General features: G+C 39.7%; 1 protein-coding gene across 4 annotated transcripts; it reads right to left on the bottom strand.

The window, feature by feature from the left end:
- Positions 1-24,616, bottom strand: terb2 (telomere repeat binding bouquet formation protein 2). 4 transcript variants are annotated; one of them, XM_087981952.1, is made up of 8 exons: positions 24,587-24,616; positions 22,286-22,376; positions 19,354-19,435; positions 12,879-13,018; positions 11,231-11,292; positions 10,576-10,676; positions 5,310-5,401; positions 1-1,737 (listed from the first exon to the last, which is right to left on the bottom strand). In XM_087981952.1, the coding sequence occupies exons 2-8, from the start codon at positions 22,347-22,349 to the stop codon at positions 1,580-1,582; spliced, it is 699 nt and encodes a 232-aa protein (XP_087838078.1). In that variant the 5' UTR covers positions 22,350-22,376; positions 24,587-24,616; the 3' UTR covers positions 1-1,579. The 4 variants fall into 4 exon arrangements, with proteins under 4 accessions (XP_087838078.1, XP_087838080.1, XP_087838079.1 ...); XM_087981954.1 differs by having other exon boundaries at positions 5,310-5,398; XM_087981953.1 differs by lacking the exon at positions 24,587-24,616 and adding an exon at positions 24,086-24,400.
- Between the last annotated feature and the right edge of the window lie 2,777 nt (positions 24,617-27,393).

The following is a 27,393-nucleotide window of genomic DNA, read 5'->3' as shown; positions in this document are numbered from 1 at the left end:
GCCAGTGTGAACTCGATGGGCCGACTGGCCTGCTTCAGTACTGTGGAGATTCTAAGATTCAATTTCCAAAATGTACCAACAGAGATAACCCAATAAGTTACAATTCACTTTGACTATTATTCAAAGAAAAATGCTAAAATCTTGCATTAAAATTTGAATTAATAGGTGTCCAACGAAGAGAACACGATTAGGATTAGCCAGTCAAATTTAAGAAAATTTATTGCAGTAGACAAAAAGAGGTGACAGGTAATGCAATGGAGAAAATTCAATGGCTGTGGCCGACAGATCTTTTAGAAAGCCTTTTTTTGCCACGAGACTCAGAGAAAATTCAGACGTCTGGAAATGGGAAGAGTGTAGCAAATGCAACTAAATAATGGTTTGGGGATAGGAAACAAAATATACATGCAAAGTACAGTTTAGAAGTGAAGGTCTAAAGTTAGTTTTTGGATCTTCTTCTGTTTTCTCTATACAGCAATTACTTCAACTTAAGTCTGGATGGATTTCCATTCAACTTAGCAGAAAGGAGGCATAACAAATAATGCTAAAGATCAGTGATAGCTGCAAGGGGGTACTAATTATGGTGGAATAAACAAAGTAATTGCAGATGGCACTTAACTTCAGTAAACGTTCGGTGGTATATTTTGGTAAATAAATTATTATGCTGTTAATGGACAATGTGGACTTTGGAGTTTAGATTCACAACTCACCAATAGTACCTCAAGGAATTAAGTTATTTTTATGAATACACATTTATTTGCATTACAAAGTACCATGCACAATATCCCAAAAATCAAAAATCCCTCATAATAACTTTAATGACAATTGGAAGCCAATTTTTACGCAAAGACGTTCCACAAATAGAAAGGGTAAAACAGCAGATAGTGTGCATTATTTATGTCAATTGAGATGTAACTATTAGACACTATGTCAGGATTACCAATCTGCTCTACAAATAATGATTCTGTACTGAAATGTCAAGCTAGTATCTGAATACAGATTTGAATTGACAACATTCTGACTCAGAAGAAGTCATACTAAACTTAAAAAATAAAATCCTTTTCTCTCGCCAGACCTGTTGAGCTTCTCTAGCACTTTCCATTTTTACTTCACTAAAAACACAATTAGGTACGTGAGGAATCTTTGAAGTAAAATGTGAAAATTGGGACTGCATTTGTTATAATAATTGATTTATTTTATAAAGTTATTGAAAACTTCAAAAAATGATAGAGTAAATTTGGAAACAACGGGCAAGTGGGGTTAGAAATATTTCTCCCAAAGAGGTTAAACACCAACACAGATGATTACACTTTTATATTTTCTCTGTAATTTTGTGTGAAATCACTATGATTATTCATTTGATGTGATGCATTAACACAAGTAATTGAGCTACATTCGATATATTAATGCAAACATAAAGGGATTACAGTTCAATAATTACAAAACATTTTACATAGTAAGCAAAAAAACTTTATTCTTAACAATCTATCATTGAGCAAAACATAACAGGCTACTGCAAAAGTTCATACCTTCACCAATGTTCAAAGGCTTTTTTTTCAGTTGAAGCTGATTTCAGTCCTGTTTAATTTGTATGAATAAATGTGTGGTTCCTGTTTCTGCTTTTTAAAACTGAAAATATTTTGTCTCTATGGGCACAGCAGACTGAATAACCTGCGCTGCCTGGAATGAAGTCGTACAAATCTCCTGGGTACTTCTTCAGCTCGTCAATAGAGATAAAACCTAACCAGAAGTATCAAAACAAATGACTACAGTTAAATCAAAACTATTCCCTTTTGTGCACTTTCTTCATAGAATTAACAATAATCCACTGTGTGCTTTTATAGCTGAAAATGTGTTGCTGGAAAAGCGCAGGTCAGGCAGCATCCAAGGTGCAGGAGAATCGACGTTTCAGGCATGAGCCCTACTTCAGGAATGAGGAAAGTGTGCCAAGCAGCTAAGATAAAAGGTAGGGAGGAGAGACTTGGGGGAGGGGTGTTGGAAATGCGACAGGTGGAAGGAGGTTAAGGTGAGGGTGATAAGGTGAGGGTGATAGACTGGAGTGGGGGTGGGGGCGGAGAGGTCAGGAAGAAGATTGCAGGTTAGGAAGGTGGTGCTGAGTTCAAGGGTTGGGACTGAGACAATGTGGGGGGAGGGGAAATGAGGAAACTGGAGAAATCTGAGTTCATCCCTTGTGGTTGGAGGGTTCCTGGGAGGAAGATGAGGCGCTCTTCCTCCAGCCGTCGTGTTGCTATGGTCTGGTGATGGAGGAGTCCAAGGACCTGCATGTCCTTGGTGGAGTGGGAGGGGGAGTCCATTGCCAGACCATAGCAACACGACGGCTGGAGGAAGAGCGCCTCATCTTCCGCCCAGGAACCCTCCAACCACAAGGGATGAACTCAGATTTCTCCAGTTTCCTCATTTCCCCTCCCCCCACCTTGTCTCAGTCCCAACCCTCGAACTCAGCACCACCTTCCTAATGTGCAATCTTCTTCCTGACCTCTTCGCCCCCGCCCCCACCCCCACTCCGGCCTATCACCCTCATCTTAACCTCCTTCCACCTATCGCATTTCCAATGCCCCTCCCCCAAGTCTCTCCTCCCTACCTTTTATCTTAGCCTGCTTGGCACACTTTCCTCATTTCTGAAGTAGGGCTCATGCCCGAAACATCGATTCTCCTGCTCCTTGGATGCTGCCTGACCTGCTGCCCTTTTCCAACAACACATTTTCAGCTCTGATCTCCAGCATCTGCAGTCCTCACTTTCTCCTGTGTGCTTTTATATCTTGGGAAACTTTGCTGCAAGATGCAGTGACTTCTAATTATCTAATTTTTAATACATGATCTCAGTGAAAAATGAAACTCACAGAGATTCAAAATAAAATTTAAATACAACCAAAATATCACATATTGAGGCTACTGTAAGTGTTGGAAGATGTATGATTGCAAAGCAGCTAAGAAACCTATTTTTCATTTCATAATACCCAATTAAATATCATTGTAATAAAAATCAGAGAATGCTGGAAAATGCAAGTCAGACAGCATCAGTGAAGACAGAAACAAGTTAATATTCCAGGTCTGTGACCTTCAATTAGAACTGCAGGAAGTTAGAAACAATAGGTTTTCAATAAGTGAAAGGAAAGCACTACGACAGGGAGGAAGGCATAATGATTAAATGTCAAAACATTGTATGGCACAAGGCGAAAAAGAGGGATATTGGGATAAGTAAAGAAACGAAAGGTATGTCTAGAGGGGGTATGAATGGCAGGAATAGGAACAGTTACAATTCAAAAGCAAAGGAAGCAAGCGAGAAACCAGAAAAAAACAAAAACTAAAGGGCATACTAAAATACTGAACTCAAAACTGAATCCAAAAGGCTATAAATTAGCTGAATGAGAAGATGCAGTTCTTTCAATCTGTGTTAAACTTAAATGGAACATTGTAGCAAGCAACAGACAGAGAGGGAGAGCAAGGTGGAGAATTAAAATAACAGGCAAGTAGAAGCTTGGTGTGATGCTCATGGATCGAACAGATGTATTCTGCAAAACTCTCACCTGGACAGTATTTGTTTTCCCCGGTTTAGACAGATAGATTGTGAGGAGCAAACAGATGAATATTTTGATGGTGTTTAAGAAGAAATTGAGTGAAGCACAACCACCAGCCTGTTTCTAGTTCTGGAATAATGGACTCTATGTAACTCAACATAATAAAAGACTTTTGAATTCAAATGTTTCTCCACAACACCATTCAGAGCAACTACAACAAAAATCAGCTTTGATGAAAACAGGTATTGAAACAGTGCAGAATGTGAGAGAAAGAATAATGTCTAATAGGAATAAACAAACTGTACAAAAGGGAGGCTAGGGGAAGAATGTTGATCAAGAGTGCTGGATGCCATGAGAAAGCTTCAAAGGGACAGCATACCAAATATTGTCTCTGGAGGACGAGTTATTAAGGAAACAACTTGCATTAATATTGTCTTTCACAACCTTGGGATGTCTCAAAAAATTCATTAGCTTGAATGTTTAAATATAGTTGCTGCAGCAAATACAACAGACATCTTATAGAGTGCAAAGTCCCTAAAAGATAAATTATTAAAAAATGTATTTTGATGATGTTGGTTAAGACATTAAAACTGGGACGTGGAGGAATACATCTTCTTATTGGAACAGTGCAATGGGATCTTCCTTATCCTCAAACACAGAGAAATGCGATTTCTATCTAATAGAATATCTAAACATCCATCACTCTATAAGTACTGCACTGAAATATCGCCCTAGATTGCATGTTTAAGCTATGCAACGGCAATTCAACCCAACATGTAATTCATAGAAAAACTGCTACCAAGCTGGTACTGGGAAATCAATTAAATTCAAGACATTTTACCAGTATTGAATAAGTTATGATGCAAGATATATTTATAATTTGTATTTAAATATCATTTATTTTAGAGTATGGATTTTGAGGTGGTGGCATGTGGATTTGGTCGGTGTCTATGAAGGGTTTAATTATTAACTTGGAGGTTTTGCTGCAGCCATGGTACTTTCATTTAAAACACAGATTGAAATAAACCTTCTGGAGAGTAACGGGAATTTGGTTTTATTCAGTGAGTTTTATAAGTGAATATTGTTATCAAATGTGCATTACATTTCAAGTATAAGATTCCAAAATGGATTTATTTTTTAACTTTAGGGGAAACACCCATAGCTGGAAAAGAGACTTTTAGTCTGAAGCAGCTTTGCAGAAGTCTTAGCTCAAGCTGGATATGTAAAACAGTTGCTCCTAAAGAAAGTTTAGAGCTATTAAGAAATAGGTTACACCTCAATGTAAGGAGTTTATTTTAAATTCCAGACCAGAAATGTTAGGTTAAATTCTTGAAGGGGTTATTTGAAGGTGAGAAAGTCTACTTTCAATTGTATTCAAGCTCAAGAACAGATGATCAGATTCTCCAAAAGGGGAGTGAAGCCAAAACTAAGTCAAACCATCTGTATGAGAAAGGAATTCTCTCTGCCTTTGAGTACTGTAAAGGAATGCTGTCAGGATTAGTTGCGGTTTAGTGCGTGTTTTGAAATAATTAAACTTTTGTTGTATGTAAAGTTGGCTTATTCAATTTTATCTTAATTTCTTTTATGTAACAAACTTGTGGTTTATTGTTAAAACCAAATCGGCAGCATAACATACATTTGTTTCAGTGAAAGACCAAACTCTTAAAACCAAAACAAAAATGATCTATAAAACCAGATTTCAGTTTGGGATTTGATTTGACCAGTAATAACATCAACTGGGATCATAAATTATAAATGCAATCTATTTCTTACCAGTTACCATGTTGTTTACAGGGTACATCTGTTGAACGTGACAAGTTGTAGCTTCAAATGATGGTGTTTCAATCCCTAAATTCTGGTTTCTGCTTTGAAAACGTTATACAGCAACATTTCAGAACCAAGTTCAAATACCTTTGTATAACCCTGAGATACTAAAGTAATTGTCATGACATTTGTGGTTAAAACTGACAGACGCTTGATGAACTCCCAAGAATTTATACCAGCTTCCAATGTTTTCGTTTGCCTACACTATAAGTTATGTATTTAGTAAATCCCAATGGGTCTAGGCAGTGACTGCAGTGCTACAAAACTGCACACAAGGTTCACTAAAATCCCATAAAATATCTCATTTAGTTACTTGGCACAATGTATTATGAACACTTGAGGGGCTTTTCAGTTGCTAAATGCCCATTTGGTAAATAGTTTCATAGCTAACCATAGGGCTGGATACATTTTAATTCTAGATGGTCCTCTCCTTTAAGAAAATATCATCCTTTCCTTTACAATAGCTTTCTTCAGATCCGCACTGACCTGTCTTTCAATAAAAACCTTATGTTACACCAACAAAAAATAAGTGATTGACAGCTCCAGTAGCCTTTGTATACTGTCTGCTGTGATCCTGTAATTCTTACTATTTTGTCACTTGCCACATGCTCCTCAATGATTTACGCATCTCTCCTGACCCTTCAATACAGCTAAATTATCAGGTAAGTTATCAATAATTGGAGGAGCAGAAATTTTCCGCTAAGAAAATACTCAGAAGATAATTTTCAGTCCCCATGCCAAGTTCCATTTCAGTTGTCACCCTGTGCTCTCCACTTGGCCTCTCTAACTCAGTAATTCCTTTAGTTCTACAACTCACCAAGATCTCTATGCTCATCTAATTCTACCCTCATGAGCATAGCCAATTTTAATTTCTCTATCATTCTGAGGCACTAATCTCTGGAATTCCCTTCTTCCACCTCTCTGCCTTGTTTCCCTCCTTTACCAAACTCCTTAAAGCCCACATCTTTGGCCTAGCTTTTGCTCACCTGACCGAATACCTCCTTTTGCTCTGGATGTAGGTTTGCTTGCTGAGTTGCAAGGTTCAATTTCAGATGTTTCGTTACCATACTAGGTAACATCTTCAGTGAGCCTCCAGACGAAGCCTTCAGAAGGCTTCGTCTGGACGCTCACTGAAGATGTTACCTAGTATGATGATGAAACGCCTGAAAATGAATCTTCCATCTCAGCAAGCAAACTTACATCCAGAACCTCAACCTGAGCTACAAATCATCTCAAAACTCACTAATCTCCTTTTGTGTCTTGGTGTCATATTTTGTCTTAAAACATTCCTGTGAAGAACTCTGGATTCTTTACTATGTTAAAGGCACTGTACAAAAATAAGCTTCAGCTGTTGTTGTCATATGAGGGCCACTTATTTCTGCTAAATGTCATTCATAATCCTGAGATAACTAGGTCTCTCCCAAGGAGAATCATACAAATTCCAATTCAGAAGAAATTTCACATCAATTAACTGACAATAGTTGATGTAATTCTTATAGTTGGGGAAGTATCTGACATAATCATATTATTATACAAAGGTAGAGGAGAAAGGGAATTGAGACTGGTTAGCCTGACATCGGCAATATTAAAGTCCATTTTAAAAGATGTATGACAGACCACTTGAAAAACAGTGACTGGATCAGACAGATACAGCAAAGATTTATGAAAGGGAAATTATGGTTGACAAACTTATGGAATTTTTCAAGGACATAACTCATAGATGTGATAAGGGAGAGCCAGTGCTGTGATTTACTTGAACTTTCTGAAGGCTTTTGATAAGGTCCCACATAAGAAATTAGGAGCTACGAATAAATGAATCTTATTCTGTGGCACCCAGTGACTAGTGGAGCATGACAGGAATCAGTGCTTGGACCCCAATTATTCATAAGATAACTATGATTTTGCTGAGGGAACTAAATGTAATTTCTCCAAATAGACGGATGACACAAAACTGGGTGGGAGGGTGAACTATGAGGAGGATGGAGAGATATGCTTCAGTATAATTTGCTTAAGTTGAGTGAGTGGGCAAATGCATGGCAAATGAAATATAATGTGGATGAATGTGAGGTTATCCAGTTTGGAAGCAAAAACAAGAAGGCAGATTATTAAATGAATGGTGATAGATGGGGAAAACAGGACTCTTGGGTATCCACATACACATATCGCTGAAATTAAGTAAGCAGTTATAGCAGACAATGAAGGGGAAAATGGTTTGCTGGCCTTCATTGTGAGAAAATTCAAATATAGGAGCAAGAATATCTTGCTACAGTTGTACAATTATCTTGGTGAGATTACATTTGGAGTTCTGTGTGAAATATGATCTCCATATCTGGTAAACTGTCCATAGCTTCTAGAGATGTGCAGGCTAGGTGCATTAGCCATGGGAAATGCAGCATTACAGGGTGGGGAGATGGGTCTGGGTGGGATGCTCTTCCAAACTGCAGGAATCATATGATTCTATCTGAGCAAAGATATTCTGAGTGTGAAGGGAATGCAACAAAAGGATGGCAGGACTTGTGACTGAAAAGAGACTGGATTGGTTAGGACTAGATTTATTGAGTTTAGAAGAATGAGAAGGGACGCAAAGAAACTCATAAAATTCTAACAGGACTAGACAGGGTAAACGTAGGATGTTCCCGATGACCTGGGATTCCAGAATAATTTAAAGATACAAGATGAGGAGAAATTTCTTCATTCATAGAATGGTCAGCCTATGTAATTCACTGCCATAGGAAGTGTCTGATACCAAGACACTGAATTTTTTGAGAAGGATTTCTATGTAACTATTTGGGCTAAAAGGGGTCAAAAGGTACATAGAGAAAGGAAAAACGGGCATTGAGTTGGATGATCAGGCATGAGGTAAAAACAATGACTGCAGATGCTGGAAACCAGATTCTGGATTAGTGGTGCTGGAAGAGCACAGCAATTCAGGCAACATCCAAGGAGAGTGCAGCAGGCTCCAAGGGCTAAATGGCCATTATCTGCTCCTATTTTTATGTTTCTATATTTCTATAATTTGCTTCAGGGTACACCTATTCCAATCACTGTCTCACAAGGGGTGCCTGAAAATTGACTTTAAGGGGCACGCCCCATTACCAACTAAACTAAAATTGATATTCTCAGCAATGCTACTGTGAATCAGAAAGTTTATAATCATGATATCTAAAATAAATAACATGCAATAACATTCTAATGTATCAGCTGCTACATCACATGTAGTTACATGAAAAATAAGCATTATAATGCTTATTGTGTCAAATGCACAACCAAATATCTAATATTTTATGCAACAATTCTAATAAATTGCTCAAAGGCAGTTTTGAGTTGTGACTATGGAGATCTAACTTGTTGTGAAAAGTTGGATTAAAATATGGATTTTTGGCATTATTCCACAACAACAGCCAAAACAGTTTCTTTCATAGAATTCCTACAGTGTGGAAGAAGGGCATTCAGCCCATCGAGTCCACACCCACCCTCCAAAAAGCATCCCACCCAGACCCCCCAAAACCCTGCAATCCTGCATTTCCCAAGTCTAATCCACCTAGCCTGCACATTTCGAGATACTTTGGGCTATTTAACATTGCTAATCCACTTAACCTGAACATGCTTGGACTGTGGAAGGAAACTAGAACAGCCAGAGGAAACCCAGACAGGTAAAGGGGAGAACATGCAAACTCCACAGTTGCCCAAGGCTGGATCGAACCTAGGTCCTTGGCACTATGAGGCAACAGTGCTAACCATTGAGACTGTGATGTCTCAAAATCTCTTTTCAATATTCTTTTGTGTCACTAGCTAGCTTATTCTCATTTTTCATCTTCTCCTCCTTATTGCTTATTTAGTTGTCCTCTGCTGGTGTTTAAACTCATTACAATCCTCTGGCTCGGACCAATCTTCACCACATTGTATGCATTTTCTTTACTTTTATTCTGTCCCTGACTTGCCTTTCTATTCACCTGTTCAGAGATGTTATTACACACCTCTAGAGCAGGGGGAATTGGACACAAGCCACTCCGTCTAGAAGTAGGAACACTACTAACTGCATCACAAGAGGGTCCCCGTCTTTTTTCTATATCTTTCTTATAATTCACAAATTCTAAATTTTAATTCAAGGATTAAATCAAAAATTTATAAACTCATGAAAGGCATGGATAGGGCAAATACTTAAGGTCTTTTCTCTAGGGTGGAGAAGTCCAAAAATAGAGGGCATAGGTTTAAGCTGAGAGGGGAAAGATATAAAAGGGACCTATGGTGCAACTTTTTCATGAAGAGGCTGGTGCGTGTATGGAATGAGCTGCTAGAGGAAGTGGTGGAGGCTGGTACAATTGCAGCATTTAAAAGAAATCTGGATGGGTATATAAATAGGAAGGGTTTAGAGAGGTATGGCCCAAATGCTGCCAAATGGGACTAGATTTATATGATATCTGGTCAACATGGACGAGTTGGACAGTTTCCATGTTGTATATCTCTATGACTCTATGACTGCAACAAGGTAAGTAGAAAATATAATTGAAGATTTCTAGTAATTTCGCACTAAGTATTCTAATCTTCAAAAGTTCCCAGCAGTCATTACAGTTGAATATGTGAAAAAGAGAATTAAAAATTAAAACAACATACTCACATTTTTGATCGAAGGTCATATTCTTAAGAATAATAGAAATTACAAGTCTATGCATGTGTTAACAGTTAAGACAGCCAACATTGAGCTAAATTGGGTCATGACATACAATGTCAAAAAGTGTGGTGCTGGAAAAGCATAGCTGGTCAGGCAGCATCCGAGGAGCAGAAGAGTCGACGTTTCAAGCATAAGCCCTTCATCTAGAATGTGAGCTGATTCCTGATGTAGCCACATTCCTGATGAAGAGTTTATGCTCGAAACATCGACACTCCTGCTCCTGTGATGCTGCCTGACTGGCTGTGCTTTTCCAGCACCATACATTTTGACTTTGATCTCCAGTATCTACAGTCCTCACTTTCTCCTCATGCCTACAATGCATGTTTGCATATTTTACTGAAAACGAATATTGGAATTTCTTTTATTATCAAAAATTTCAGCAAAATGTAACTGGCCTTTAATTGCAAGTTTTATGACAAATGGACACTCTAAAGTGTTTTACATGTAGTCCTTTCAATAACGCAAGTAATTATAGTATAATTTGCAACTTAAACAGCAAGAGTTTCTTTCATTGCAATATAGGATTAGACTGAAGAAACAAACCTGCGCCCATTATTATGAATGTCTTGGTCTATTTTTTCCATTTCTGGGTGGTGACAGTTTGCAGATCTCTTCCTTTTTGAAGCATCTCCTCTCTCATGTGACTAATGTTAAAATTTAAAGTAACAAGGAGTCACAATCTGATGCAACAGTAACTATGTATCTAATGTGTGGCATTTTCATTGCCTATAAATGCAAATATTTCTGAACCCATGCATATCTGTCTGCATTTGTGTATATGGTCCATCTGTATAAGTGTATACAAATACTTATTTGCATGTTCTTTCCCAGAAGCTAACTGCTGTCAGTTCAATTATAGTTGACAGTAAAATATTACGACAAGATGGAAAGCAAACAAATGATGGAGCATGCTGGAATAGTATAGCAGTGACTCAATTCAATAATTTGGCAGATCCAACATGGAGCTTCATTTGATAATTCACAAAATTACTGCCAATTACCTCCATCTATGACTCAATAGTCACGTCAAGCAAGGTCACACATGTTTACAATCACTGCATGTATTCTTACAAGTGTCTAGGTTATGGGGGTCATTATTGGATTTTATTTAGAACACTGTGCATACCTATTTGAATACATCAATTAATTTCTACAGCACCTTAGAAACAAAACACAAAATGGAAGGAAATAACCTCACCTGCTGAGGCTGTAAAGGATTGTCCAGCTCCCAAATGAAATTTCCAACAGCTGCTCGAATTTCTGAAATAATTAAGAACACAAAATACGCATGGAATAGTCCAAATATAGACATTATTTTGTCTTAAGCATGTGAAAAGTGGAAGTAATGAACACCACTTAGCCTATTCCTTTTACAGAATCATGCACATTTGACTCAATCATCCATTCAATCTCCAGGGGTTCTGTCACAATATTCCTTGATGACAAATGCAACTGACCAAAAATTGCAGAATTCAACCTCATGTTCAACTTCAAATGAATCCCATGCCTAGTATGCTATTCCTGCTTGCTCAAATTTTACAAGCGATTCTGATGTTGCTCATAGATGTGAGGAGGGCTGCAGATGCTTAATTAAAAATAAAACTTTAAAAAGTACAAAAATAAATCAAGTAATATTGAGAACAGAAACTCCAAAGTAACTTTTATTCTCCATCTAGTACTCCACCAGTACATTTTTTCAGTTTCCACACAACATTACTTATTGGTTGGGTCCTGTCACAGGCTGGTAACCTACTCTGAAGCTTTGATCAATGCTATAGTCTAACTGGATGAAAAGAGGAGGAGTTTTTAAAAAATGCAGCTGTGTTTAAAACAAATATTTCATATCATTAACTAAGTAGATTTCTTTTGCTTCTCATCAGATGGGATTGCAGGAAGAGAAGCACTTAGAGGCAAGGGCATGGGCAAGGAGGTAGCTTCCACAGGTCAACCCTTGCCCCCTATCCTTGATTCTAACTGACCCCAGATTGGGTAGCAAATGGCTCCAACTTGGAGTAACCTAATTCCCCACCTGCTCAAGTGCTGAATAACTGGGATAGTTGTAAGCAGTGGCCCATAAGCGAACATTAATTGATCACTCAAGGATTTTTAATTGCTGGCACGTTGAGAAAATGTCAACTGAATCTTCTTGCCTTGTATTTAACTGAAGTGGCATGATACAGGCAAGTATCTCTCCAGAGACACATTATTCTGTTATTTCCCTTATCCCCACTTTCAAGGGGGGAATATTCTGTCCCATATCACTATGACTACGGCCTGTTGCCTTCCATTACTCCCCAGTTAACCTGAAAGACTAAAATCTAAAGGATGGAAATATTGCTTATAAGTTGCATCAAATTTGACTTCACGTAAAAGATGCATGAAACTAAAGAGTTACACTTTCCCCTTTCCAAAAGCACATTTAAATTATAATGCCATTAAACCTTCTGAGCAGAAAAAGCTCATTAAAAACATAACCCCTTGGGGCTATTTTTGATGTGGATTAACATCTTTACACATGATCACCAACAGCAATGTTATTTTGTTTGAGTTCTACTCTCACCTAACTACTGTCGTCAGACCAAATTCCTACTAAGTTTGCCACCTCCTACACCCAGTGGTCTTTACATTTCTGTTGAGAAAAGTAATCATTCCATAGGTGTGGTAAGGCATTATTTTATCCAAAGCAGGCGTTCCCTATATTGTCCTATTTTAGTCCCATCTAAGATTTTCCTGTGGGCTCTTAAAGTTAAGCCAGACATACAACTCTACAATAACTTCACACAATTGCCAATGATGAAACCAATGTCTAAAAGATTAATTGTATCTCTTATCTGCTTCGCACTAACCTTCATGAAGGCAGGATGGGGGAAGCAGAAAGTGACCCATAGCTACACTATCATTGAGCCCAGAGTCTTCACATGCCGAAAGATAACTAGCATGAAAAACTGTAGCCTTGTCCTCCACAAAATCCAAACTCTCAAAGATTCTAAAAGATAAAACAAAATTCATAAGGCCATGAAGCTGAATTGCATTTAAACTAAAAGCTGAGCCAAGAAGTAACTAATTATGTAAATATTCTTGTTCCATGAACCTTTTCAAAACGCTGTTTAGCAATTTTAAGATCTACAACGCATCAGTAAGTTTCTCTGGACCAAACTAAAATCTAATAGTTATGAATTGTCTATAAAAGTTAAATGTTCATATACCATCTGAGGAGTTTCTGGCCATATCCTAGCAAAACGTAAGGATATAGTAATAGGGAGCAGTGTTATCCCAGCTGATGTTACGACTGGACAGGTCAGATCCCAAACTGAAACCTGGCTTGATAACCTTTTTTTTATTTAAAAATGTTGTTCTTCACTGAAACACACGCACACATTTTTGCAGATTTTATGAATGAATGATTTATTGTCACATATATCTCAGGAGATACAGTGAAAATGCCCTGTCACCACAATCCGGCTCCATTTTGGGATACAGAAAAATAAAAGGAAGTACTTAAATAGAGTTCATCTTCATTGGCCAGGGACTCAAACACGGCTCCAGACTGCTAGATGTTTCCTGTTTTGGGCCTACTGCAGCATGGAACCCCCACTCTGGACACCGACACTGTTGCTGTTGATGACTTGCCATTGCCGGAAGAGTCCATACTCTGGGCCTATTGTAGTCCCCACTCAACTATCACTGCAGCCAATGCCCTGCTGCCATTCCAGGAGTCCACACATCGGGCCTACGAAGGCAGGAATCCTTGCGACACTTAACTGTCCTCCCCACAACGTCAGGAAGATGAAGAAAAAGAACAGAAAAAGAAAAAGAAAAAAAGACGAAAAGCAGAGAGATATAAAGAATGCGGCTGGCCTGAAGCGGACAGGCTCAGCCCAAACACTACCTACCGTGCCAGCTCTACTGTCTTGGACAATAATAATAACAATGATAAAGAAGTTTATTACAAATGAGAAAGGAAGATAAAATAGAACAAATCATGCTATACATAATATATATAAAACATATAATACATAAATTGAAAAATTTGGGAACAGCCTAAAAATGCAATTACATATATCGTAAAACCCGCATGTTACAGTACTCCAACACCAGAGGGAAGCAACTTTGTTATCACATCTTTAGTTTTTAACGTAGCTGTTTCTTTCAATTCTTAGTCTTAAGAATGTGACAGCCTCTTCCTTGATTGGACACATGTTTCGATGTTTTTCAACTTGAAATAACCATACACTTCATATAGAGTCATAGAGATGTACAGCACGGAAACAGACCCTTCGGTCCAACCCATCCATGAATACCAGATATCCCAACCCAATCTAGTCCCACCAACGAGCCACCACACACTGCAGCACAGACGAAATTCGGAAAACAGAGGAGAACCACCTATACAACGTATTCCAGAAGAACTGATACTCAAAAAATACAGTCCGCAGATTCCTCAAGAACAAACCACAACAAGCAGACCAAACACAGCCATGAACCCTAACCACCTTACCATACATCAAAGGAGTTTCAGAAATGATAGCCAGACAACTAAGACCCCTCAGAATCCTAGTAAGACCATAAGACATAGGATGGAAGTAAGGCCATTCGGCCCATCGAGTCCACTCCGCCATTTAATCATGGCTGATGGGCATTTCAACTCCACTTACCCGTCATTCTCCCCGTAGCCCTTAATTCCTTGTGACATCAAGAATTTATCAATCTCTGCCTTGAAGACATTTAGCGTCCCGGCCTCCACTGCACTCCGCGGCAATGAATTCCACAGGCCCACCACTCTCCGGCTGAAGAAATGTCTCCGCATTTCTGTTTTGAATTGACCCCCTCTAATTTTAAGGCTGTGCCCACGGGTCCTAGTCTCCCTGCCTGACGGAAACAATTTCTTAGCGTCCACCCTTTCCAAGCCATGTATTATCTTGTAAGTTTCTATTAGATCTCCCCTTAACCTTCTAAACTCCAATGAGTACAATCCCAGGATCCTCAGCCGTTCCTCATATGTTAGACCTACCATTCCAGGGAACATGGGTGTGAATCTCAGCTGGACACAGTCCAGTGCCAGTATGTCCCTCCTGAGGTGTGGGGCCCAAAACTGGACACAGTACTCCAAATGGGGTCTAACCAGAGCTTTAGTAGCACACAAACCCACCAACACTTTCAAACAAAAACTAATAAACTTAAAAGACCTAGTATAACTCATGGACAAAACCAACGGCATCTACAAAATTCCATGCAAGGACTGCCACAAACACTACATAGGGCAAACAGGAAGAAAGTTAGCCACCAGAATACACGAACACCAGCTAGCCACAAAAAGACACAACCCTCTCTCCCTTGAAGCCCTACACACGGATGAAAAAAAACCACCATTTCGGCTGGGACAACACATCTATCCTGGGACAGGCTAAGCAAAGACATGCCAGAGAATTCCTAGAGGCCTGGCACTCCAACCACAACGCCATAAACAAACACATAGATCTAGATACCATCTATCAACCCCTCAGAAAATGAACAGGAAATGACATCACTACAAACCCCATCCAGGACAAACATATAAATAGAAAGCAGGAGACAACAGCTTTGCTTCACTTGGAGGTCGCCACTGATGATGTTACCTAGCCAGGTAATGAAACTTCTGAATATCAAACCTACAGCTCAGTGAGCAAACCTACACCCTAAACCTCAACTTGAGCTACAAACCTTCACAAACCTTGCACTAGTCCCACCTGCCAGCACCCAGCCTGTATCCCTCCAAACCCTTCCTATTCATACACCCATCCAAATGCCTTTTAAATGTTGCAATTGTACCAGCCTCCACCACTTCCTCTGGTAGCTCTGAAACTTTCAAACTAAAAACTTTTGTTTTAACACAGAGATAACAAGTCAGACTAAATCATACTTGCTAATACTCAATATTGTGAAATTAAAATATTGCAGCATTGTTCCTAACCAGACTTTTAGAATAACAGATCTCAAACATCAAGCATATAGTTTAAACGGAAATTAACGACTTATTATTACTGTATCTTAGAAGAGCAAACAACAATCTAATTAATGTCTATGATTGATTCAATTCCAATCTTCTTTTATTGTAATCTCAATCTCTCTAATGTATATATCTATCACACAGAGACAGACAGACAAAGTTAAAGGATAAATTAAACGACAGTTAGGAGTTGTTTAATTTGGGATCATGGTCAGCATGGACTGGTTGTTTCCATGCTCTATGATGCTAAGAGTCGTAACTGGCCAGTTTGATAACCATTTCAATAATGAGTATGATGCTTTTATAAAACTCCTGGAACATTGCATTGATTTACAGGCACGAGATTGTATTTTGCTTGAATTCTGAAGTCATCAGTCAATGAAAGCAGTTTGCAGTAAGTTCCAAGGAATATCCCTTGGATTCTTTTCTCGAAACATTAAATCATTCTTTAACCAGAGGATGACTAAAGAGCACAAAACTCTGTCCAGCAGGTTTCATAGCCATATAGCTTTTTGCCCAAAAGTAAATTCAAACAATGGTTTTTCTTTCTTTTTTAATGATCTTTGTGATTGCCTAGCCAGCATGATTCTGTCCTTAATTAACCTCAATATTCAACTTGCTGCCAGTCCTTCAATGTAGCATGTCCCTGTGCCCAAGTATCTGCCATGTTCTTAGGACAACAACAAACCAGCGATGAACTTTCCAGGCCAGTTACAGTCATAGAGTCCTACAGCACGGAGACAGGGCCTTTGGTTCAAAACTGGTCCATGCCAACTAAAATGTCAAACAACGCTGACCCCATTTCCCCGCACTTGGCACATACCCTTCTAAGCCTTTCCTATCCATGTTTTGTTCAAATTCTTTTTAAATATTGCTAGTGTTCCCACCTCAACCGCTCGCAGCTCATTCCATAAGTGTACCAACCTCAGTGTTCCCATAAAGAAATATCAGCTTGTTTTCCGTGTTTTATAAACAAGCGGTTGTTCAAAGTTTACTTCTCAACTTCGGTTTGCAGTTTCAAATCGAAAATAAGAAAAGATGTAATTAAATAATGAAGATCTCAACATATTGAAATAACATATTTCTTAATCTCTCTGAAGTAGCTCCTTATTCGAGAGGAAACTGTTTCATATATATAATTTTAACCAACAGTCATGTGAACTAAAACTAGAAACTTTCCAGGCTTAGAGGTTTCCCCTAAGCAAAAAACAAATTCCTGATCCTTCTATAGGAAAAGCAAGCTAATGCTTCTCAATGTTTATTCTGTCTGCTAATAAAACTCTCCCAGTACCACCATATTTTCACCCCAGGATGCCCTCTCTCAGACTAGTTTAAAATAAAAATCATGGCTCCAGAAATACTGATGAGTTGATCATTAAACTCCCTAACACATTAAACCAAACACACATGCCACTAGTTCAAAATCCTAATTTTTACCACTATCTTTTACATTTTGACACTGATACTGATTTCCTTCCACTGGGCAGAGAAATTTCTGACAAGTTCGCTGAAATGTCTTAATTAGTTTGTGCATGTGGATTGGCTGCTGCTTCCTACAAAGTGAGCTCTGCGGTCATATCTTCATGCTGGGATCACTACAGTTATTATTATAGGAGAAAGTGAGGTCTGCAGATGCTGGAGATCAAAGTTGAAACTTTATTGCTGGAACAGCACAGCAGGTCAGGCAGCATCCAGGGAACAGGAGATTCGACGTTTCGGGCACAGGCCCTTCTTCAGGAATGAGCAGAGAATGTTCAGCAGGAGAAGATAAAAGGTAGGGAGGAGGGACTTGGAGGAGGGGAGTTGGAAATGTGATAGGTGGAAAGAGGTCAAGGTGAGGGTGATAGGTCGGAGTAGGATGGAGGCGGAGAGGTCAAGAAGAAGACTGCAGGTCAGGAAGGCGGTGCCGGGCTGGAGGGATCCGGCTGAGACAAGGTGGGGGGAGGGGGGATGAAGAAACTGGTGAAGTCCAAGTTCATCCCCTGCGGTTGGAGGGTTCCCAGTCGGAAGATAAGACGCTCCTCCTCCGACCGTCGGGTTGTTGTGGTTTGGCGGTGGATGAGTCCAATGACCTGCATATCCTCGGTGGAGTAGGAAGGGGAGTTGAAATGCTGTGCCACAGGTTGGTTGGGTTGGTTCGTCCGGGTGGCCCAGAGGTGCTCTCTGAATCGCTCCGCAAGTAGGCGGCCTGTCTCCCCAATATAGAGGAGGCCACACCGGCTGCAGTGGATGCAGTAGATGATGTGGGTGGAGGTGCAGGTGAATCTGTGGCGGATATGGAAGTTTCCCTTGAGGCCTTGGAGAGAAGTGAGGGGGGAGGTGTGGGCGCAAGTGTTGCACCTCCTGCGGTTGCAAGGGAAGGTGCCGGGAGTGGTGGTTGGGTCGGTGGGGGGTGTGGATCTGACAAGGGAGTCACGGAGGGAGTGGTCTCTACGGAAAGCTGATAGGGGAGGGGAGGGAAATATATCCTTGGTGCTGGGGTCTGTTTGGAGGTGGCGGAAGTGACGGCGGATGATGCGCTGTACATGGAGATTGGTGGGGTGGCCCCACCAATCGCAGGCCCCAAGGGAAACTTCCATATCCGCCACAGATTCACCTGCACCTCCACCCACATCATCTACTGCATCCGCTGCAGCCGGTGTGGCCTCCTCTATATTGGGGAGACAGGCCGCCTACTTGCGGAGCGATTCAGAGAGCACCTCTGGGCCACCCGGACGAACCAACCCAACCAACCTGTGGCACAGCATTCCAACTCCCCCTCCCACTCCACCGAGGATATGCAGGTCATTGGACTCATCCACCGCCAAACCACAACAACCCGACGGTCGGAGGAGGAGCGTCTTATCTTCCGACTGGGAACCCTCCAACCGCAGGGGATGAACTTGGACTTCACCAGTTTCTTCATCCCCCCTCCCCCCACCTTGTCTCAGCCGGATCCCTCCAGCCCGGCACCGCCTTCCTGACCTGCAGTCTTCTTCTTGACCTCTCCGCCTCCATCCTACTCCGACCTATCACCCTCACCTTGACCTCTTTCCACCTATCACATTTCCAACTCCCCTCCTCCAAGTCCCTCCTCCCTACCTTTTATCTTCTCCTGCTGAACACTCTCTGCTCATTCCTGAAGAAGGGCCTGTGCCCGAAACGTCGAATCTCCTGTTCCCTGGATGCTGCCTGACCTGCTGTGCTGTTCCAGCAATAAAGTTTCAACAGTTATTATTATAGTCTTGTATCATTCACTCACATTTTAAATTATTTTATTCTATTTAAGAGTGCAGCTATTAATTTGTATTATTTAACTTTAAAAATGTAACTATACAAATTCTATTGCTTTATACCTTTGTGTGTCAGGATGAGCAGCATCATTGCTAAATAAGAAATCGGCTGAACACCAGTTTGTGATGATTCCACCTTCAGTTACTGCAGGAGCAATTACAGAAACCATGTATTAAAATTATCAAATGTTTACAAATGTGTTTTACTCTAATCACTGCAAGGAATGCAAGCTATTTAAGCAACAAAAGTTGAAATACATTCAAATCTTATTCGTGAAATACAAACTTACCACTAATAAGGTAGACGTCTCAGCTAAGAATACAGAATTTGCAAAAACTTCTACTTATAGTTTTATATTATCATCTCTATAAACAAGTATGGCTAATAAACACCAATAGAATTTGTATAGTAATGATCATAGCAATTTATAATTATTGGTTTGCATGAATAAAACAAAACTATATAGCAGACTTTTCAATGGGTCAAAAATAATAAGAACTAAGTATCCTAGAAACAAGATCAAGAATATATAATGCAGTCCATCAAGCTGATTCTGCCAATCAATGTCAAGGGTGCATTTCCACACCAACTCCAATTTTCTATTCTATTTCCAGGTCCTACAACTCCCCTATTGACCATAACATAATCAATGACTATGAATCCCAAAGATTCATAACCCTTTGAGTGAAGAAATTTCTCCTCATCTCAGCTCAGCTCAAAATGACAGACACTTTATCACAGAATTATTACAGTGCAGAAAGAAACTATTCAGCCCATCATGTCTGAGTTGGCTTTCTATAAGAGCAACTTATCCAAATACAACTCACCAACTTATTTCTCATAGCCTGCAAATGTTTCCTTTTCAGATAATTATCCAATTCTCTTTCAAAGACTTGACTGAGTTATGTCCACAATCTTCTCAGACAGTATGGTGCACATTCCAGACAAGAAGCAGTCACTGCATAAAGTGATTTTCCTCATGTCATCTTTGCTTCTTTTGTAATGCACCTTAAATCTGTGTCCCCTGGTTCTCAATGGCTGGGAACAATTTTTCTCTATCTACACTGCCTAACCCAACAAGACCTGCACTAGCTCAGTCACATTCATTTGATGGATAAGGGCCATATAATCAAAGATTGCCTATGTAGTGAAAATGACCACTGGGTCAAGACTTCTTGGCCATCCATACCTGTGCTACAAGGATTCCGAAATGCAATGAAGATGGGGAAAACGGACTCTGACAACTGGATCATAGTTGCTGACAGCTATGATCTTTGGAGTCTGACTGTTTGGAATTGCATTGGAAGGGATGAGCAGAAATGGAAAGCTCAGCTGTCTGTGAAGATGATCCAAGAGATAACAGAGGTCAGTGAATTTAGCGCTGCTTTGTTATGCCACATGATCAGTATGCCTTTAAGAGACAATCATAATATCATCACTGTATCATAGCATCTGACCTGAAGGCATATATAAAGATCTCTAAATCTCTTACCTCAGATCACTTGAAACATGAACTCGACTGGAAGTTTGCTCCTCAGTTGTGAACTTAAAACTTAATATTAGCCCAGACACTCTTGTGCCTGAGGAAGATAACGTTTGTAAATAATAGCTACTAATAAATGACTTTGGATTCTTCAATACCACAATGTCCACGTCTAGTTTTTTTGTGCTGCAGGACAATATATGCATTGCTGCATTCAAGTAAAACACCCTTCTGGATGCTATGTGCACCTTCTCTGCCACACATTAAAAACATTTAATCAATTCTTGGTGTTGTCAGATGATTCGTTAACTCATTGGTTGGCTGGATGGCTGACTTGTGATGCAGAGTGATGCCAATAGTGCAAGTTTGTTTCTTCTACCGACTGAGGTTACCATGAAGGTCCCCCCCTCTCAACCTTTGCCTGAGACTTTGTATTATGAAGATGCAGAAGTGTATTATACCTTTAAGAGAGTGAAAGACTTGGCAAGCACACCTAGTGCTGGAGAATTTACAATGTAACATTTGATTCAGAACAGATAGCACTGGCTGAGTTGCTATGAGACAAAAACAAATTCAAATTCAGCCAATCAGTTTAAATTGTACCCCGAAAATACCAAGTTTCAATCATGTTTGAATTGAGAATGTTGACAATCTTAAAAGCCAACGATGCTTTTGGGGTATAAGACTGGGGAAAATTGAACAGTTGAGAGGAGAACTGCCAAGCGACCAGCATGTAAAGACTGCCCGAAAAATAGCTCTCTTAAAGGTACCTTTATCGATCAGTAACCTGTGAAGCAGAATCCCCAAGATGAAAAGAACACCAAAATACAGAGAAGAACCGAAAGCTGCCTGGTTTTGAGATAAGAAGTTTTGTTTTGTCAATCTTAATCGGGACTAGTATTTTAGAGGGGAAAGTAAAAGATAGGTTAGAGGAAGGAGTTGTAAATAGTTGTTAATTAATTATTCTCTGTTATACTTTAAGAAATAAAGTTGTTAATTTTTACTTCAAATAGTTCTTAGTCTCTCAAATTTTCACAGATTACTATACAGGATAAATCTTTTCTGTGTTGCTGCTTTAAATTAAGCAGGAGTGTTTACTCTGTGTTGTAAACTTGGTGACCTTCAGGTTAAATCACCACCAGTCGTCTCTCCAATGAGAGAGTTGCCCTATGGTCCTCTGGGACTATGGTGACTTTAGTTTTCTATGTTTAACATTGCAGATATCAAACTGTGTTTGTGAAGATTGTTCCAAATATTGCTTAGAGCTTCTACTCATCTCTGAATGTTTAGCAATTTAAATAGATTCACTGCCCTTTCAATGTTCATTACAATGCTCTTTGATCTGCCACATTTATACCTGACTGATTTTCCACATTTTCTTGCTGCCAAGATTGGAAACAAGATTGTAGTGAACTGAACACCCATCAATAATATTAATTTTGAATCTAGAAATGCAAGAAACTAGTTGACTAAAAATCAATTTTGAATTAAAAAGTACAGTATATACATACCCCAAAGATCACAAATGTGTCTGCTTACACTTTCAGAAAACCAGGCTTTCTTATTCTTGTGCATCTTAAATCAGAGCCTTTAACCTGTTCACTGAAACAGAGAGGAAAAAGTGAGGTCTGCAGATGCTGGAGATCAGAGCTGAAAATGTGTTGCTGGAAAAGCGCAGCAGGTCAGGCAGCATCCAGGGAACAGGAGAATCGATGTTTCGGGCATAAGCCCTTCTTCAGGAAGGCTTCTTCCTGAAGAAGGGCTTATGCCCGAAACGTCGATTCTCCTGTTCCCTGGATGCTGCCTGACCTGCTGCACTTTTCCAGCAACACATTTTCAGCACTGAAACAGAGAAAAAACAGAAGATTTAACTATTTTACACAGCAACAAACCATAAATATTGCAAAATATTGCACAATTACAAAAAGTTAAAATCACTTCACTCTGGTTCTTAATTCATAAGACAGATGATTCTTACATTGGGCAATGCATTTTGGAAGAATTGTCAAATTGAATTCCCAATATTTAAGACTCACAGTCTTATTTCCTGTATGTTCTCTCTCATACACACAGATGTATTAAAGAAAAGGTAAAATTGTTTTTGCTTGTTTTGCTACATTGTTCGTTTCTCATGCACTTATAATGTCAGCTGTAGCTTAGTTAGTCGCACTGTCACCTCTCAATCAGATATCTAAGACTTGAGTGCAAATATTAACAGCAACATTCCAATACAGAAGAGAGAATGTTACAGAGTTGCAGGTATCATTTTTTGGATAAGGTTTTAAACATGGTCCAGTTTAATCTCTCAAGTGGATGTAAAAGCTCCCATCACACATTTTCATTGGAAGTTATCTCCAGTGTTCATATCAATATTTATTCTTCAATCACATTGCTGTAAGCTTGCTATGCACAATTTGACTGTTACACTTCCTATCATGTAACAAATGAATACACTTCAAATAGACCCCATTGGCTGTAAAACACCCTGGGACATATTGCAGCTGTAGCATATGCTATTTAGAGTCATAGAGACGTAGAGTATAGAAACAAACACTTTTGCCCAACTTATCTATGCCAACCAGACATCCTAAATTAATTGAGTCCCATTGACCAGCACTTGGCCCATATCCCTCTAAGCCCTTCCTATTCATATACCCATCCAGATGCTTTTTAAATGTTGTAATTGTATCAGCCTCCATCACTTCCTCTGGCAGCTCATTCCATAAATGCACCACCCTCTGCATGAAAAAGCTTCCCCTTAAGTCCCTTTTATATCTTTCCTCTCTCACATTAAACCTATGCCCTCTAGTTTTGGACTCCTCCCCTGGAGAAAATAGCTTGGCTGTTCACTGTATCCATGTCCCTCATACACAAATGTGATTTTTGTGACTAATACAGCAATCACCATTTTGAATTAACTGATCCTAACCACACTCTTCCTTTTTATGACTTGCACCTATTAACATCCCAATTTGAAAAATCACTGAATAGAATGATTGCACTAGAGAGGATATTCATTGGGATGTTGTCTGGAGTGCTTCGGCTATGCTTTGTGAAAAATGAGACCGTGGTTGCTTTCTTTAAGCAAAAAAAAAGGGAAGGGCCACCTGATTCAATTGTAAAGAAGGTCTGAGTGACATGCGTAGGGGAGTCTTTTCCCTTGTGGGCAGTTTTCAGGTGAATAGGAGGTTAAAAGGGATTTGAGAAAAGGTGGTGGGTAACAGAAATTAACTGCCAAAACAAACAGTAAAGACAGGAACCCACAAAAGTTATGAAATATTTAGATACACACTTGAAACATCAAAGCACACCTGGATATGAGCCAAATGTGGAAAATGGGATTAGAATAGACAGATGATGTTTGATGACCAGAGGGAACACGATGAACTAGAGATCCTCTTTCCATACTACAAAAAATGTATTAAAACACCTTGAAAAAGTTTGGAAGGGATATACACATGGGGAGCAGGCCAACAGCAGAAGTTGCAATTTAATCAGTCCCTTTCATGGCAGTGACCAAAATTGCTGATGAAAAATTATAGAAAGATGAAGGAACCACATTTCAGAAGAATACAGAAGAAACAAATTGTTATAGATGCATCGAGACTGTGCAATGGGTTTCCACTGGGCATGAAGTTGTCCTGAATCCATGAGAATAAATTCCACACGTCGTCCTTCTTCATCATCATCTCTCCTTGTATTTTCGCAATCCCCCGCCCCCCGCTCTGTTATGTATTACCTTCAATTCATTTAGAAAGAAAACAAAAGGGCAGCACTGAAGCACACGCCAAGCAGTAACGCCCGACATTTACCGTAGCCCCTTCCCCAAAGGCAGAAGGCGGCCGGCAGACCACGCGACCAGCGAGCCCAGGAGATCACGTGCCACAGACGACACCTTCCGATTGGTCCCAGGTCCCGGAGGGCCTGAGCGTGCCCGGCATCCAGGTGCGGCCGGATAGTGCGCATGCGCGGTGTGCTGGGAGACAGTTAACGGTCTTGCTTCGCGGGTTGGGAAGGGCGGGAGTGAAAGGTGCTCACCTGGGCTTGAGGTTGCTTCTGGAGCCTGTACCAAAGTCTCGACGGAATGTGCTTTCATCATCGTTACAAAACCTGGGAAAGAGGGAAAAACTTTTTTTTCCAACAAGAGGTTTGATGCTGGAGGGTGGTCTTTGATTTGCGACGGTCCGACTTAATGAAAGTGATCCCATGCACAGGTGTAATTTTAAAGACCCGACATAACAACATTTCCTGTACTTCGGAACGGCTCCTTTATGTTTTCCTGCATTGTGTTCCGACTTGCATACAAATCCCGATTTGCAAACAGACTCAGGAACGATCAATCCAGGGACTGCCTTGTGTTTCTCAGTAGTACACCAAGTTTACAAGTCACCCAGCTTCAAGTGTTAGCATCAACAGTTCCAACTGAACATGTTAGTAATGGAAAGGTTGTGGCACCTGAATTGGTCGCTTGGCTTGACATTGTCAACCCCAATTCTTCAAGGACTGGAACAACCTCCCACAAGCTATCTGGAACTGTAAGGGTAGTTGAGGCAGACACCTTCATAACATTTAAGAAGGATGTAGAGTGCACTTGCAATGCCAAGGCTATGGGCCAAGTGCTGGAAATTGGGATAAGAATAATTAGATGGTTGTTTTGGACTGGTGCAGACTTAGAGTCATACAGCGCAGAAACAGACCCTTTGGTCCAACTTGTCCACGCCAACCAAGTTTCTCAAACTAAACTCTGCCTCTGATAAACATGTTAGGTAACCGACGATGGGAAATGGGACATTGCATTTGAGCAAGTACTTTGAGCAAACTATTTGAGCAAAACTAATCTGTGGAAATTAAATCTCCAGGAATACATGTGACTAAAGTTCGCAATCCTAGTTCATACAAGTAGTGAGTCAAGTTACTTTTTGTTATGCTGGTGAATGCGCAACATTGTGCAAAGAATTATGGCCCATAATAAATTTTGCCACAGTTAATAATTTGTTTTCTTTGATATAAATGCCTACAAAATCTCTTTATTCCCCAACAGCAAATATAGGTTTATAACATGTTAAATGTTATACATGTACAAATGTCAAGTCTGACAGGTGGACTTTCATATCACAAAATATTTTTGAAAGCAACACATGGAATCTTTTTTATATATTCCTTTGCCAAAATTGCACCTTGTTGAAGGTAAAAGTAATACGAGAGAGACCGTTCCCAAGCTAATTATGCAACAGGACTTTATGCTTTTAACAATGTTTTCGCTATTAATCCATTTCCATTTTTAAACATTTTGTGGGATTACTACCATTAGAGTTCTTGAAGATTGACAGCTGTTTCATAATAAAGGAAAATATTCGTTAAATGTCTTATTTTAGTCCGATAAAAGTAGTTCACATGCAGAAAATCTGAATAAAAGCAAAGTGCTGGCAGCATTCGTGAAGAGAGAAATAGAGTTAACATTTCAAACCTGATATCATTTCTTCTAAACTGATGGAAAATAGTGCTTTTTAATGCTATTGACAGGGGTGGAAGAGCAAATGGGAAGATCGTGAGGATGCCAGAACGAAAGGGAAAAGAGTGTTATTGGGGTAAAGGAGTGATAGAGATGTAAAATGGGTATAATTGATAGGAATGAAAAGTAGAAAATAGGTCCATTCACCTGACAATAAAGCAACAAAACAGAAGCAGTACATAACGGAGGATGAAATAGCGGTAGTTGTAATCAAAATGAGAGATAGAGTCATGTTCTGAAGTAATTGTATGCAGTATTGAGTCCTAGAGTTTGTAATGTGCCTCAGCAGAAAATTAGGTGTCTTTCAATTCTGACCATCTCAGATCAGTCAGCTGTCTATGCACAATCTTAGTGGATGGTCAGAACACAGTTATTTTTCGAAGCTTTTAATGCTGGTAACCTCTTTTTACTCATCGCTGTTTCCTACTAATAGCTTTAATGATCCTTGATAAGAAAGCTCCTTTTATTAGTGGACAGTGTGCCATCTCAATTTAGCAACAAGAGGACAACCAGTCAGCCCAACACAATTTAGTTATTTATGTAATAGTACTTGACATTGCAAAATCTTCCAATGTGTTTCCCATAGGAGGCATTCAGACACTGAGAAGCAATTTGGAGAGATCAGGAAAGTAGCCAAAGGTGTGGTCAAATGTAGGTTACAAGAAAGCTTTTGAAATTAAGCAGTGTTTGCAAGGTTGAGGTATTTCAAAAAGGAAATCCTGTCCATGGCAGTCATTCTTGATGAGTCTGCTGTTGAACAGAGAGACAGCATGAGAAAGTAAAAATTGCTTTATTGTAGGTCCAGTTTTACTGTTGAAACCTCTCATGTTAATGAGTGAATATTTACTTGTATAGGTTTAAGAGTTGAGTTGGTATGCATTAAGTGTCCTAGTCTCAAGGTAAATACTAGGGCATTTTGAGATCAAGAATGAAGTGGTGTAGGATTTCTTGAAGAGCATTAAGGTAGCTAAGTCCCCAGGCCCAATGGTATCTACCCCAAGTTATTGAGAAAACCAAGAGAGGAGATTGCTAGGGCCTTGAGCAAGATCTTTGTATCCTTGCTCGCCACTGGAGGACTGGTGAGTAGCTAATGTTGTTCTTCTGTAC

The sequence above is a fragment of the Chiloscyllium plagiosum genome, unplaced genomic scaffold (assembly GCF_037043375.1).
Source record: "Chiloscyllium plagiosum isolate Xiang-an unplaced genomic scaffold, Cpla_swu_hap1 HiC_scaffold_42, whole genome shotgun sequence".
NCBI classification, from domain to species: Eukaryota; Metazoa; Chordata; class Chondrichthyes; order Orectolobiformes; family Hemiscylliidae; genus Chiloscyllium; species Chiloscyllium plagiosum.
The sequence above is the reverse complement of the archived record's forward strand: the minus strand, read 5'-3'. Positions and strand labels throughout refer to the sequence as shown.